This window comes from Lepidochelys kempii, chromosome 10, assembly GCF_965140285.1.
Source record: "Lepidochelys kempii isolate rLepKem1 chromosome 10, rLepKem1.hap1, whole genome shotgun sequence".
Taxonomy (NCBI): Eukaryota; Metazoa; Chordata; order Testudines; family Cheloniidae; genus Lepidochelys; species Lepidochelys kempii.
This window is the reverse complement of record NC_136389.1, coordinates 84,660,327-84,674,760: the sequence shown is the minus strand read 5'-3', so window position 1 is coordinate 84,674,760 and position 14,434 is coordinate 84,660,327. Positions and strand designations below refer to the sequence as shown.

The 14,434-nt window shown below is 63.3% G+C and overlaps 1 protein-coding gene across 2 annotated transcripts; it reads right to left on the bottom strand.

Moving 5' to 3' along the window:
* Window positions 1-867: 867 nt before the first annotated feature.
* VPS33B (VPS33B late endosome and lysosome associated) lies at window positions 868-12,125 on the bottom strand. 2 transcript variants are annotated; one of them, XM_073304594.2, is made up of 22 exons: window positions 11,924-12,125; window positions 11,325-11,386; window positions 10,700-10,748; window positions 10,192-10,259; window positions 9,429-9,474; window positions 8,954-9,048; window positions 8,451-8,555; window positions 7,824-7,920; window positions 7,533-7,610; window positions 6,771-6,844; window positions 6,203-6,289; window positions 5,919-6,009; window positions 5,594-5,668; window positions 5,108-5,172; window positions 4,985-5,039; window positions 4,846-4,892; window positions 4,483-4,615; window positions 3,997-4,070; window positions 3,135-3,236; window positions 2,614-2,689; window positions 2,424-2,540; window positions 868-1,836 (listed from the first exon to the last, which is right to left on the bottom strand). In XM_073304594.2, exons 3-22 carry the CDS (start codon window positions 10,713-10,715, stop codon window positions 1,757-1,759), a joined length of 1,581 nt encoding a protein of 526 aa, XP_073160695.2. In that variant the 5' UTR covers window positions 10,716-10,748; window positions 11,325-11,386; window positions 11,924-12,125; the 3' UTR covers window positions 868-1,756. The 2 variants fall into 2 exon arrangements, with proteins under 2 accessions (XP_073160695.2, XP_073160697.2); XM_073304596.2 differs by lacking the exon at window positions 11,325-11,386 and having other exon boundaries at window positions 11,924-12,026.
* Window positions 12,126-14,434: the final 2,309 nt, after the last annotated feature.

Below are 14,434 nucleotides of genomic sequence, written 5' to 3'. Positions count from 1 at the left end.
GGAGTTAGAGCGCAGGAGGGAATTCCGACCTGGGGTGGGGCTCCGGCTGGGCGACACTGACCTCAGGCAGCTCCCAAGCAGCAGGGCTAAGGCAGACACCCTGGCTCTGCTCTCAGAAGCAGCCGCAGCGCAAGCAGGTGGGGCAGGGGCAGCATAGGGAGCTTCCTTGATCGCCCCTGGCCACTTCCAGGAGCTGCATACAGCCAGGGGAGGCAAAGAGCCTGCCTTAGCCCCGCTCCACCACCAACCGGACTTTTAACAGCCAGATCAACACCAGGGTCCCTTTTCAACTGGTCGAAAACCAGAGAGCTGGCAACCCTACTACACAGCCAGGACTGCCCCGCACCTTAGGGCCAGCTCGGCCCCTGTCTGCCATCTGCCCATAGCACACACACACACCTTCCCCCGCCCACCAGCACTCCCTGAGGCCTGGAGCAGCAGGGCTGGGGTGATCCCCTCAAGGCTAAACGCAGGTTTAACAGCCCTCCCTCCACTCCCCCACTCTAAGTTAACTCTCCCTCTAGCTTCTCCCCTACTCACTGCAGCAGTAAGTCCACCCACTCTCCAGCTGGGAATCATAGCAAGGGAAGGGAGCTGGAGTGGTCACCTAGTCCAGTCCCTGCACTCATGGTAGGGCTAAGCATTATGTAGCCCATTCTGACTGGAACTGCAGAGAATTCCAGCTGGGGGAACCTTCCAACAGCTGCTTCAAAGGCTCCATGCAAGAGGATACCAGACCTTCTTAGAAATATACACAAGGGGCAGTAAGCAGCCCCAGGGATAAGAACCACAGCCCATTAGAGACCAGAGACACTGGGACTAGCCTGTTCCCACCTCCCTGCCCTGTGGTTAGATAAAGACAAGTGCTAAAGGCTGACCAAGTATATTTTATATGGTACAGATCAATGTACCACTATTACACATTTCTGCCAGTGCAATCCTACGCTATTCAAATCCCAGCCCCAACTCCACCCACACCCCTCTGCTGCTGCACCTCCAGTCTACCCCACAGTACCCCTGCTGGTCCACTCCCTTCCCCCTGCTTGGTCCATCAATCCAGACTAGAGCGGGTTGTGTTTGGTGCCAGAACAGGTAGGCTGTTCTGTGAAGTGAATGAACATAGCACTCAAAATTCAGGTAACAATGCAATTAATTTTTCACTGGAGTAGAAGCCAGCTCCCCCCTGCCTAGTTAACTTCTCCAGGTGAACAGGCCTCAGAGCAGTGGAAGAAGGTAGTGCTGCTAACAGCCTGGAATGGCCCTATGGCTTCACCCGTGGCCCCAAGTACTGACATCTGTCCAAGGACGAGAAGGCAGCCGAGGGTGGGAGCCAGGGCACAAAACCCAAAAGGCCAGTGAGATCCCTTAACAAGCCACTGTCCCAATGGTGGAAGCACCAATACACCAAGCACAGGGACTTGCCTGGACAGTGGGCCCAGGGGCTTGAAGCATGACAGAGACTCAAACACCCTTGGTCTAGGATTGGAGAAACAACAGCTTCTTCCCTCCTCTAGCCTCCCCAGAGACACGTCACCCCCACCCACTGAAGGTCTCTTCATCCATTTAAACCCCAATCTGCAGCCTTCGGGAAGCCCAAGGAGAGGCTCATGGCAGGATGGGCTCCGTGTCTGCCCTGCTCCGGCTGCTGATGTGTAACGCTTCAGTAGCACATGTGCAGCGCCTGGGCAGTCTCCACTGTGGAGCGTGACCCTGACTGGCACAAGCTGCTCTGCCAGGGCTGCAGCTCACCCTTGCCTCACACCTTCGCCTCTAACATGGCGTCCATCAGCCGGGCGCTGCTTGCGATGGCTGTCGTCAGGAATATAAACTTGTATCCTGAGAAATCCAAAGAGATGAAAGGAAAATGGAGGAGACCGAAGGGCAGAGAGAAGTGGGGCTGCCAGGCTGCAGCTGAACCCCTGCTAGCACCTGGCACTGTCACCACTCAACAGAAGCAGTATCGCTATGCCAAGTACGGGGGAGATGCTCAGAGTGCTGCTGTGAGCGGGGTGGGGGAACGGGGTGTTAACTCCTCCAAGCAGGGAGACGCTGGGGGCGCCCAGAGCAGGCATCTGCCCAGGCCAAAGGCATGTGATGGGTCCTTCCCTAACAATTGTGCGTGGCCCCACTTGCACCGTAAGAGAGGTCTGTACCCCTCTGCACATGGACACAAGGCAGGAACACTGGGGGGATGGTCCAAGGCTTTAACCTCCCCACTTTACCATGTCACAGCCTGAGAATTAGCCTCTGTGGCAGCAGCAGGTCTGGTTTCAGTAGCCAATGGCACAGTGCTAACTCACTGAGTCTGTGCCCAGGGGTTATACTCTGGGTCTCTTTCAGAGAGGGAGATGGGCAGTTTCTGGCTGCCCGATCCTTCGTCCCCAGCAGTGGAGGAGACAGTAACCCAGTGTCCTGGCTGGTACCTTTCTCCTTCCCCAGGAATCGGAGAGCAGAGATCTCAGAAAAGGTGCAGCCTCCCAGGAAGACTGCTAGGATGACACGCTGCACCTCCCAGGCAGGATTCTCCTCCGTGACCGGCTCTGGAAGGAGCAGAGGATGAAGTGGAACAGCTCCCCAAGTCCCCCCCGCAGCGATCCCAGGAGCAGGTATTACCTGTAGGAGCAAACTCATTGCCATTCAGCAGGCGCACCACCTCCTCCAGGCCCAGCCAGCCCTTGCGCTCCAGCACCTGAAAGGAGATGCGTAGGGGACAGTCTGCCAAGGGCAGGGGAAGCAGAAGAGCACCATGTGGCAATGGGAGCGACTTAGGCCCAGAGCAGAGTAAGAGATCAGCTGCCAACCCAGGGGAGGAATAAAGGGCACAGGACGAGCAGGCAGGCAGTCCGGTGCCTCACCTCTCCAGGAGCAGGTTAGGGACATTTCTAGCCCATCCAGCCCCAGCCAGGGGGCCGTAGTCCCAAGCAGAGGCAGGCACCTGTGGCCTACCCAGCAGGGGGATCTGCAGGGCAGCATAGCCAGACCCACAAGGGCACCACAGACCAGGAGACACTTGCACAAACCTGACTGCTCCCAAGGAAGATGGAACCCCACATGACAAGTGACAGGAGTTCCCTGCACCCCACAGCATGGGCAGCTCTTGTCCCCCGGGGTGGGGTGCGCACAGATAGACTCACCTGTTCAATGATCTTGCAGCTCAGGGGGACGTAGGCCCCACTGAAGACATAGGCCATGTCTCGGGGCACCTTCAGGTTGTATTCACCATCAACACGGGGGATCTGCAGAGACAGGCACGTTACAGCCCCCAACAGTGAGTGAGCTATCGGTGTCCTCTGGGAGCAGAGGCTCTGGTCTGGACCACCCATGGGTGCACCCTTTGGAGTGCACAAATACATGAGACACTGACCTGGCTGCTCTGGGCAGGACAGTCCCCAGCCAGCTAGCGAAGATCCAGTGCCAAGCAGGCGAGCCTCGCACTGTTGTCAATGCAGCAAACTTGGGCCCTGGCAGCCAGCCGGAAGGTGCGAGTTCCACTGCCAGGGACCACCAGGACACACCTCTCTGCTGCTCTCAGCCACTGACGGGGCACGGGACGAGCAAAAGCCCCTAACCACACAGGCCCTTTCCAGACTACAACTGCAGCCTGGAATTCTCTCCAGAAGCCTATGGGAAGCCAGGCCAGCTCCTGGAGTGCAGGCACAGTGTGTTCACACTGACCCACTCCGCTATACAGGGACGTGACCCCAAACACTGCACATGGCATCACATTGCCTGGATGGGGGGGGGCAGGTCCACGGCAGGGAGGAAAGGCCACAGCCTCCCTTAACCCTGGAAGGGAGGAAGGGACTGAGCCACCATTGCTACCCGGACCCCAAGGGTAACTCTCTCTGGCTCCCCTGCTGCCCTGCACAGGGATAGCCACAGCCAGGGCCAGAAGAGGGCAGCCAAGGACATCTAGAGCCAGCGATGTTACACACCCCATCCTAGCAACAGTGCTGTGGGGGGGCAGCCTAGCCAGCAGCTCCGGAGGGGACCTACCAAGCCCAGCTTCTTGCTTAAGCCTCGGAAATTGCTCTTCCTGGCCAGAGAATTAAAAGCGTCCGTGAGTTTCCCTGGAAAACAAGGCAAAGAAGTGGTTTTGAGCCAAGAGCCCCAGGATCCCCCACCAGCTCACCTGGCCTCAATAGATTCTCTCTGGCTGGCAAGAGCTGGCGTGAGGTGTGCCCACAGGGATCGCTGCTACGGGGCAGAAGATACAGGGAGTGAGTTTTATTTCCCCTGGGGCTGAGGGGTGACCTGCTCAAATCTGCAGGGTCTCCCCACTCTCCCCACCCAGCCTCCCACTCCAGAGCAGAGCCAGCTCCCTCCCTGCCCAGCCTGAGCTGGGAGAGGCTAGAGCATAACCCGGGTAGACATAGTGAGCACTCCTCTGCAGCTCTGGGAGCAGAGAGCACGGGTAAGTGCCCCAAGATCCTCCCGCAGCTAAGAGGAAGGCAGGGCTCGGCACTCAGAACTGCCCCATACCTGCTGCTCGGTCGGTCACCAGCTTGCTGACTTTGCTCTCCACAGCGGTCAGGGTCTCCCCTGGGGCCTGCTCCGTCAGCAGCCCGATGCGCTTGAGGTTATGAAAGGTCAGCAGGTGCTCAGGCCCGTAACTCTGGGTGGCAAGGGGAGATGGGGAGGTCAGGCCAGAACTCTGGCACCCAGGCTGGGTGGGCCTCCCCGGCTCTTGGGTCCAGGCCAGAGCTTTCCAGCAACATAAGAGAGGAGAGCATGCAGAAGCGAATGTTGGCACGTTCCAGCCCCTCCCCCCAGTACCACCTTCCCCACCACGCAGGCGCTCCCCCCCACACACACACGCTCCCCTGTCCCGTCCCCCCCACTCACCTGGAGGTACTGGGTTTTCAGGGAGCGATAATCCTTAGGGATCAGCCCTGTGGGGGTTTAACACACAGGGAGAGCTGAGTGAAAAGCCCCATAACCACATCCCCCCACTGCTGCCCCTCTTCTCCAGCGAGAAGCTCACCATTTTCCGTGACCGACAGGAGGCACATTAAGCGCAGACTCTCGCTGGGGGAGACCTGCACAGAAATTGGGAAGGGTGAGCGAGTGGCCAGCCCAGCCCATCCCCGCCCGGCGCAGGACTCACCTGCCGGTCAATGTGCTCTTCTATGTAGCTGGTGCTCTCGCGGATGTCAAACCCCTCCAGGAGAGCTAAGGGGGGAAGGGAAACAGTCACCTGCACCCTCAGAGCGAGCCCTAGGCCTGGGGATTGCCAGCCTCCTGGGATGGTGGGAGGAAGAGCCTGGGAATCAGGACCATTCCGAGCTCTGTCCCCACTGCCCAGTGACCGCCCGCTCCACTCTGCCAGCTCTGGGAGGTGCATGGTGCTGCTCAGCTCCAGAGGGCAATGCCTGGTGTTCCTCACTAAGCCCCTTGGGGAAAGGGAGCACCCTGCATGCCCTGCCCCCAGGCTGGAGAAGCACGTTTAACACTTCAGGTCCCACCAGCCCCAGAGCACAAGCACCCATCATCTCTGACAGTGGCCGTCTGGAGTGCTGGTGGCCAGGGAGGGGAAGGGCAACCAGCCACAGGTGGTGGTGGAGCCCAGGCTGTGCTGGCAGGTGACACTCACAGTGCTCAGTCTTTAGCAGCTCCTGGAAATCCTGCTTGGTTTTCTTCTTCATGATGGACTCGCAGGCGCCAATATCTGCAAGCCCCAGACAGAAGAAATCAGTGAGGGGTCTCTGCACAAGACCCCTGGGGCCACGTACTCTCCATGCAGCCTGGGCCCGCATAGCCGGGGACAGGGCTGCCAGAGGGCATAGAGGGAGATGCCCTCACAGGCCAGCAGCCTCTAGCCTGGCTGGGGTAATGTGCACCACTTGCCAGCCCGCCCTGGCATTAGGGCAGATGTCCTCAGACACCCTCCATTTCCCCCACCACCCACAGGTACCTACGCAGGCTCAGCAGGCGGTGCTCCTGCTTTAACCCCTTCAGCTCCTGGGAGACAAAGTTCTTCATTTGCTTAATGTCCATCCCGCGACGTCGCTGCAGGAGGAGAGTGCGTCTGAGCACTGGGCTGAAGGGAAGGCTCCTCCCCACCCCCAACAGGGTGAGGGAGAGCCAGGGTGGGGAGCAAAGGGCCCAGCCCAGGATGCGTGAACCCCTCGGCAGCTGATGGGGCTGCCCCGGGGCAGGGTGCCCCTCAGGGCCATGCCCAGGACGACCCTGTCACACTCACGTCATACTGCGTCTGCAGGTTCCGCGCCTTCTGACTCAGGAAGCCGAAGACGTTGGAGAAGTGCTCATTCCGGATCTCGCTGAACACCTGCACCAGAACAGCCACAACGGGGTCAGCCACCTGGCCAGGGCCTGGCATGGGATTCCCAGGAGAGAGCCCCCATGCCAGGCACAGACACGCCAGTAGCCAAGCATCAGAGAGCACAGAGAGGGTGCATTGGCTAAGGGGGGGGGAGAGGGGGGCGCACCAGGCTGCACCTACAGCTAGGAGGGCAGTCAAAAAACCCCCAGCGACTGGGCTTCCGAAGGCCACAGGCTGGGGCTCCACATGGGCATCCAGAACGGATCAGCCCCCACAGGGCGGATGCCAGGATGCTGGGGACTGCGGTTCTACAGGGCAAAGGAGCTGGTATCAAAGTCCCATTTCTACCATCTCTGGAGTGGGCTCTGCCTCATACCACAATCAATCCAACTACCCCCACTGCTACTCTGCCCACCAGGCTGGCACTCGCCAGGTTAGCAGGGCCCCAGTAGGCGGGGCGCAAGCTGGGCAGATCAGCTGGGCTCACCTTGTCCTGGGCATTGAGCAGCACTTTGAAGCTCCTGTCAGAGGAGGTGACGTCTGGCCCAAAGTCCACGCTCCCTGCCGAGAGCAGCAGGAACAGTTACAGTGCCCAGACCACTGCCCCGTGCTCTGCCCTGCGGCGCTCCCAGTGCCCCGGGACAGGCTGTTCCATTAACCACCCACACAGCCAGCAGGATGCAGCCTGGGCTATCAGCCACACTCAGCAACCCCAGAGCTGGGTGCTCTCTGCGCTCCGAGGGGAATCCACACAGCTACTGCCTGGGGATGGGGTCCTTGGCGCCTGTGCTGTGCCCACCCCGTAGTGCTGGCTTACGCCTCCCACAGAGGCATCTGTGACAGCCCCACTGGAGACAGGGCACCAGCAAGGTGGGCCACTGGTCTGACATGTGCCATGCGTCCTGCCACTTCGCATGGAGCATCCTTGTCTGTACCAAGAGAGGACACAGGCAGCGAGCAAAGCTGCCAAAGGAACTGCCCCCAGAGCACGACACCACTCATGTGCCAACCCCCACGCCCCTGTTAAAGGACTTGGGAGGCCATCTGCAACGGCCAACATTAGGTAGCTCCCCCCTCCCCCATCCCAGCCTCCCTGGCCCCCTTCTACATGTTGGGGAGCTGCTGAGGAGGATGGACTGGGACAGAGATCTGTAGGTGCTCTCCTCTCCCTGCAATCACACCCCCACACCCCAGGCAGGGCCCCCTTGCCCAGCCCCGCTCACATTTCTGTCAGCCACCCACAACTTACCACATTTAATACGAAACGTGTCATCCACCAGGCCCTCATACACCACCTGGGAGCAGAGCGCTGTGACGTAATCCACATCTGCAACGAGAAGCACAGGGGCACATGCTGGACCCCTCCGCCAGTGCTGGCTGCCCCCAGCTCACTACCTCAAGCCCAAGAACAAGCCCCTCAGCAGTTCCTAGAAAGAACCCACTGCCCCTCCCCCCAAAGCCAGCCCTTAGAGACCCCCAGGCCCCTGCCAGTCACCGGCCCACAGCAGCAGCCCACGCCTGCAACCAGACCACCCCCTACCTCTATCCATGAGGAAGACATGGCTGATCTCAGGCCTCCTGGCTTGGCTGTCACCCTCGCTCTCCTCCACCAGCTCTCGCCACACCTCATAGACCATCTGGGAGAGAGGGGAGGCAGCATGTTAGTGCCCATATATGCCAGCCCTACCACGGGAGCCAGCCAGCCCCAGGGCCAGGGTCCCCACACGCTACAGGAGCTGGGAGCAGATCAGCAAGCCCCCGCCACCCGAGAACAGGCCAGGACAGCCTGCCAGCAAGAACGAAAGCTGCGAGCCCTGGGGCCAGGAGCAGGTGGCTGGGTCCCCCTCAATCACGTCAGCAGACCGATTCCCCCTCACTCCTCCCTTGATAGGGGGCAGGCATTTCCCTGGCCCCCCTCCATGTGACGCTCCCTGCTGGACACACTTATAACAACCAGCAGTCACTCCGTGGGGGTAAGCCCCTATTTCACTGGCCCCACCTGGAAACTCACAGGTGGGATGTTTGTATGCCTGCCCCCCATATTCGTACAAGTCCCCACATCCCTGAAGGGATTCAAATGAAAGGGCTCCCACTTCCAGCAACCAGCCCTGTCCCCAGAGCAGGGGACCCCACCAGGCCAAGCCTCCCAATTGTGCAGCTCTCTTACCTTGGCACACCTGCCAATCCCATACGTGTGAGTGAAAGGCCCAAAGAGGGAGTTCAGCAACTGCAGAGCTCGAGCGACCGCACTGATCCAGCGCTGATCCCCTTCCTGCAGGACCCACAAGAGCAACAGTCAGCAAACACTCACTCCCCAGGAGCCCCCGGCCGGGGCAGGCTGGGCCCCCAGGAGTCCTCCGCAGTATCTAAACAGGGACATGGACCTTGCCCAGGGTGCAGTCTCAAGGCTCTCAGGTCTCCAAGGTGCTGACAGAGGCACCGGAATCTGTTCAGCCCAGTGGACATCTGCCAGCATCTCCCAAACCAGCACAGCACTGGCAGTCTGCAGAGGCCAGCCCACCAGACTGGGGGTGGGGCAGCAGGTGAGGGGCATGGGGGAGGGGAGGGGTGTGCACAGCTTTGAAAGTCCTGCCCCCACCCTGGCTCGCTCTCCCAATGGCTTTGCTGTGATGCTGCAGGGATGATTTCCCAGGGAACTGTGCCACTGACCAGGAAGTAGTCCCGGAAGAACTCAGGCAGCTCCATGCTGAGGAGGTCATCATCCAGGGGGAGCAGGTAGAAGGCCCACTCATCACAGGTCACATCTGAGGTAGGGACAGAAGAGAGCAGAGACAATGTAGTCCCAGGACCTGCTGTAGAGATGGCCCGAGGGCTTGAACACACAGGCCCTGCCAGCCACACTGCCCCTTCCCATCCTTCTCCACATAGGCCCAGCCTCTCCCCCATCAATGGTGGGGTCTATGTACCCCTCCCGTGTCTCCATCGGGGGATGTTCAGGAGCTCTGTAATTTGCATTCCCTTCTCCACGCCCCGGGCCAAGACAGCACATGGATGCCTATTCCATAGGGGACAAGCCCTTGTGTTCTACTGTCTAAGCTTCCCCAAAAAGCTGGGTCTAGGCAATGGACTGAACGACGTCCCCTTGAGGTCCCACAGTGCCGGTCACATCACCTTCCCCACTCACCACCATAGATTCCCTCCTCCTCCAGCACCAGCTCACAGGTGTAAAACTGCAAGAGAGGAAGAGGCTGGTTAGTGCCCAGGCAGCTCCCGCATTGTGGTCAATGGGGCGTGACCAAGGGCTCCATGGCAGTGCATCGGGCTGGCCCTCTTAGCCGCTCCTTTCCAGACATGGCAACATTTGGTTTTGGTGTCAAACTTCTGGACAGGAAACTGGGAACTGGTTATTCTGACTCTGTGGGGAAGGGAAAGCTGGGTGGTCAGGATAGTGGGGGCGGGAGGGAACTGGATATGTGGCAGGCATGAAGAAGGAAGGAAAGGTCGCATGTGGGAGATGTGGAGGGGGGTCGGACACAGGCCAGGTGTGAAGAATGGTGAAGGTTGGGTGAGCAGGGGGTGAGGGAATGGGGAGGGGGGTCGGACACAGGCCAGGTGTGAAGGAAGGGGGGGAGGGGGGGTCGGACACAGGCCAGGTGTGAAGGAAGGGGGGGAGGGGGGTCGGACACAGGCCAGGTGTGAAGGAAGGGGGGGAGGGGGGTCGGACACAGGCCAGGTGTGAAGGAAGGGGGGGAGGGGGGTCGGACACAGGCCAGGTGTGAAGGAAGGGGGGGAAGGCTGGGTGGGCAGGAGAGCAGGGGCCTGAGGTTACTGCAGTTCCTCTGGGTTCAAGGCTCTGTCAGGATTAGTAAATTAGCCCCAGTTCCCACCCACTCCCAGAAGAGGAAGCTTGGGCTGGTGCCTAGCATGGAAAGGACAGCCACACTGACCTTCTGGGGGCTGAAGATAATCTTGTACTTCCGGCTCCTCCCTGTCGCCTTGTCAGCATTGACAATATCTACAGACACAAGACTCTGGTTAACTAGACCCACTAAAAAACCCTAAGGTTAAACCAGTGCAAGGTCTCTTGTGTAGACAAGCCTGAGGCCCTGTGATCTCACAGGGCACGTGACACACCAGCCGGACAAGACAGCAGACTTCCGGGTGTGCACTCAGCCTCTGGCCCTGAGATCCAAGTCACCCTATCCCCAGATGCTAGCACTCACCTCTTGGAATTGCCCAGCACCAGCTAACCAGAACACCAACTTCACCCCCACACAGCGATTACCTAGAGCCTGACGATCCAGGACAGTAACCATCCCCCTCACACAATCGCCAATATCCCCGGCACCAGACAGTGGAGTCTGCTAGCCAGTCCTACCCTGAAGTCAACCCATACTACTTGCCCTATATAAGTAACCACTGATATCTGCATTGCAAGCAACAGTTCCCACTCACCAGCAACATACTTCATGTTTGTGATCCGTGGCCGACTAAGAAGCACAACCTGGAGTGAGGCAGACAGAGATTCACCAACTGGGAGGTGGGGAGGGACACAAGACATGCACAGGAAATAGGACCCGACACTTCTGGAGCCTTCCCCTCCTCCCACCCATGAATGCTATGCTGGGACCCTCCCTGGTAAGCCAGACACACACAGTGAAAGCAGGCGCAGAGAGGCAGGCAGCTTACTGAGCTGAAAGTAGGAGATGGGAACACAGCGCCCTAGACTAGCTGCCTGAGCTCTGCTTGTCACATCACCAAACCCCCAAATATATCCCTGCTCCCAAGTCCCACAGCAGCCTCTCAGCACTCACTTCCCTGCAGTGCTGACAGCCAGCACCAAGCCCACACCCTTGAGCTCACTCAGAGTCATGGCCCAGGCTGAAAGGGCACAGAGAAGAGGCTGCTGGGAGAGGGCATGAGCCTGACACAGCACTGCTGAGAGGCAGACCCCTGGGCAGAGGGCAGGGCAACTTGCAGCATCTCTGGTCAAGCCTGGGGAGGAGCAGAGTACAGCTGCAGCTGGGCAGGCTCCAGGAGTGACCCACACAGAGCCACGGGGGTCAGGTAAGAGACTCACTGGTCACTAGTGCTAACGATGGGTTTGTTCTCCACTTTGTACAGCTTGTCCACTTCATGCTGCTAGAAACAGAAATGGGAGGGGAGTCGAATGTTAACTTACAAACCCCGCACAGACTGTCAAAGCTGATTCCAGAAGCCCCCCTTCACAGGCCGCCAGCTGCTGCACAAAGCCAGATCGCCCTATGTGTCAGCGCCCCGCAGCTGCCTGCTCATCAGGGCAGCGACCTGGTGATGCAGCGTGTGAAGCAATCACCACACACGGCACTGAAGACATAAGGATGTGGAACAAGAGATTTCCACTATGGGCTAATACAGGCAGCTCTCTACACACAGCTCTGCCAACATGTCTCAGACCTGACCATGTCTGCGGCCCTCAAAATTGCTGTTGATCTAGTTCTGGGCCTCCCTGTGCAGAAAAATACAGTTCCATGAACAGGGATAGCAAACGTGGACGAATGTGGACAAGGTTGAACTCACTGCATTTGCAAAACCACTTGAACAGCTGCCCGTGGCCCCCAGCCAGCTACCCTCCCACCCAGTACCCAAAAGCAACGCCTTGGTTTAGTACTGCCCTGGCCAGGGTGCAGCTGCGGGTACCTTGAGAATGGAGACATTGGCGATTCGGTCCAGGGGGCTCATCAGATCTGCCTCAATGAACAGGTCCTTCTTCCCGGGGAGCTGGGGGAGGAACGAACAGAGCAGTATGGGTGTCGGGCACAGCTCCCTGCAGCGAAAAGCCCAGCCCCAGCGCCAGGCATTAGCAGAGCCTTGGAACAGGCTGTCCCAGAGGCCTCTCTCCCCACGAGCTGTAGCTCCCCTGCCTGCCGGCTCCGCGCTCCCCACAAGTGCAGCTACCCCGGCGGGAGCACCCAAGACTCCCCCACTAGCAAAGGTCGCTGCATGCAGCTGCCTTCCCAGGGAACATCTCGGGCTCAACGCCCTGCAGCAGTTCTGGGGCAGGACCGGAGAGACCCTCCACGGGCCGGGGCCTCCTCCGCCAGCCGGGAGAGTGCGTCTGGCCAGGAAGCAGCACCTCCTCCGGCTTGCCGGGGCCCAGCCCGGGCGGGCGGAAGAGGGGGGAACAAGGGACGGGGGTGGTCAGCCCCGGGGGGGGGCGGAGAGGGGTGCAATGGGGGGGGGCCCGGCCCCGGGGGGGGGCGGAGGAGGGGACGATGGGGGGGGCCCGGCCCCGGGGGGGGGGCGGAGGAGGGGATGATGGGGGGGGCCCGGCCCCGGGGGGGGGGGCGGAGGCCCGGCCCCGGGGGGGGGGGGGGGCGGAGGAGGGGACGATGGGGGATGGCGGAGGAGGGGACGATGGGGGGGGGGCCGGCCCGGGGGGGAGGGGGCGGAGGAGGGGACGATGGGGGGGGGCCCCGGCCCCGGGGGGGAGGGGGAGGAGGAGGGGACGATGGGGGATGGCGGAGGGCCCCCGGGGGGAGGGGGCGGAGGAGGGGACGATGGGGGGGGCCCGGCCCAGCCCCGGGGGGGGGGGCGGAGGAGGGGACGATGGGGGGGGGCCGGCCCCGGGGGGAGGGGGCGGAGGAGGGGACGATGGGGGGGGCCCGGCCCGGGCCCGGGGGGAGGGGGCGGAGGCGGAGGAGGGGACGATGGGGGGGGCCCGGCCCGGCCCCGGGGGAGGGGGCGGAGGAGGGGACGATGGGGGGGGCCCGGCCCGGCCCCGGGGAGGGGGCGGAGGAGAGGGGACGATGGGGGGGGACCGGCCCCGGGGGGGGGGGGCGGAGGAGGGAACGATGGGGGGGGGCCCGGCCCCGGGGGAGGGGGCGGAGGAGGGGACGATGGGGGGGGCCCGGCCCGGCCCCGGGGGGGGGGGGCGGAGGAGGGGACGATGGGGGGGGCCCGGCCCGGCCCCGGGGGGAGGGGGCGGAGGAGGGGACGATGGGGGGGGCCCGGCCCGGCCCCGGGGGGAGGGGGCGGAGGAGGGGACGATGGGGGGGGCCCGGCCCGGCCCCGGGGGGAGGGGGCGGAGGAGGGGACGATGGGGGGGGCCCGGCCCGGCCCCGGGGGGAGGGGGCGGAGGAGGGGACGATGGGGGGGGCCCGGCCCGGCCCCGGGGGGAGGGGGCGGAGGAGGGGACGATGGGGGGGGCCCGGCCCGGCCCCGGGGGGGAGGGGGCGGAGGAGGGGACGATGGGGGGGGCCCGGCCCGGCCCCGGGGGGAGGGGGCGGAGGAGGGGACGATGGGGGGGGCCCGGCCCGGCCCCGGGGGGAGGGGGCGGAGGAGGGGACGATGGGGGGGGCCCGGCCCGGCCCCGGGGGGAGGGGGCGGAGGAGGGGACGATGGGGGGGGCCCGGCCCGGCCCCGGGGGGAGGGGGCGGAGGAGGGGACGATGGGGGGGCCCGGCCCGGCCCCGGGGGAGGGGGCGGAGGAGGGGACGATGGGGGGGGCCCGGCCCGGCCCCGGGGGGAGGGGGCGGAGGAGGGGACGATGGGGGGGGGCCCGGCCCGGCCCCGGGGGGAGGGGGCGGAGGAGGGGACGATGGGGGGGGCCCGGCCCGGCCCCGGGGGGAGGGGGCGGAGGAGGGGACGATGGGGGGGGCCCGGCCCCGGGGGGGGGGGGCGGAGGAGGGGACGATGGGGGGGGGGGGCCCGGCCCGGCCCCGGGGGGGGGGCAGAGGAGGGGACGATGGGGGGGGCCCGGCCCGGCCCCGGGGGGGGGGCAGAGGAGGGGACGATGGGGGGGGCCCGGCCCGGCCCCGGGGGGGGGGCAGAGGAGGGGGACGATGGGGGGGGCCCGGCCCGGCCCCGGGGGGGGGGGCAGAGGAGGGGGACGATGGGGGGGGCCCGGCCCGGCCCCGGGGGGGGGGGCAGAGGAGGGGACGATGGGGGGGCCGGCCCGGCCCCGGGGGGGGGGGGCCGAGGAGGGGACGATGGGTGGGGGGCCGAGGAGGGGACGATGGGTGGGGGGCCCCGGGGGGGGGCCGAGGAGGGGACGATGGGGGGGGGGCCCCGGGGGGGGGCCGAGGAGGGGACGATGGGGGGGGGCCCCGGGGGGGGGGGGCCGAGGAGGGGACGATGGGGGGGGGGCCCGGCCCGGCCCCGGGGGGGGGGGGCGGAGGAGGGGGACGATGGGGACTCTGAGATAGCGCGT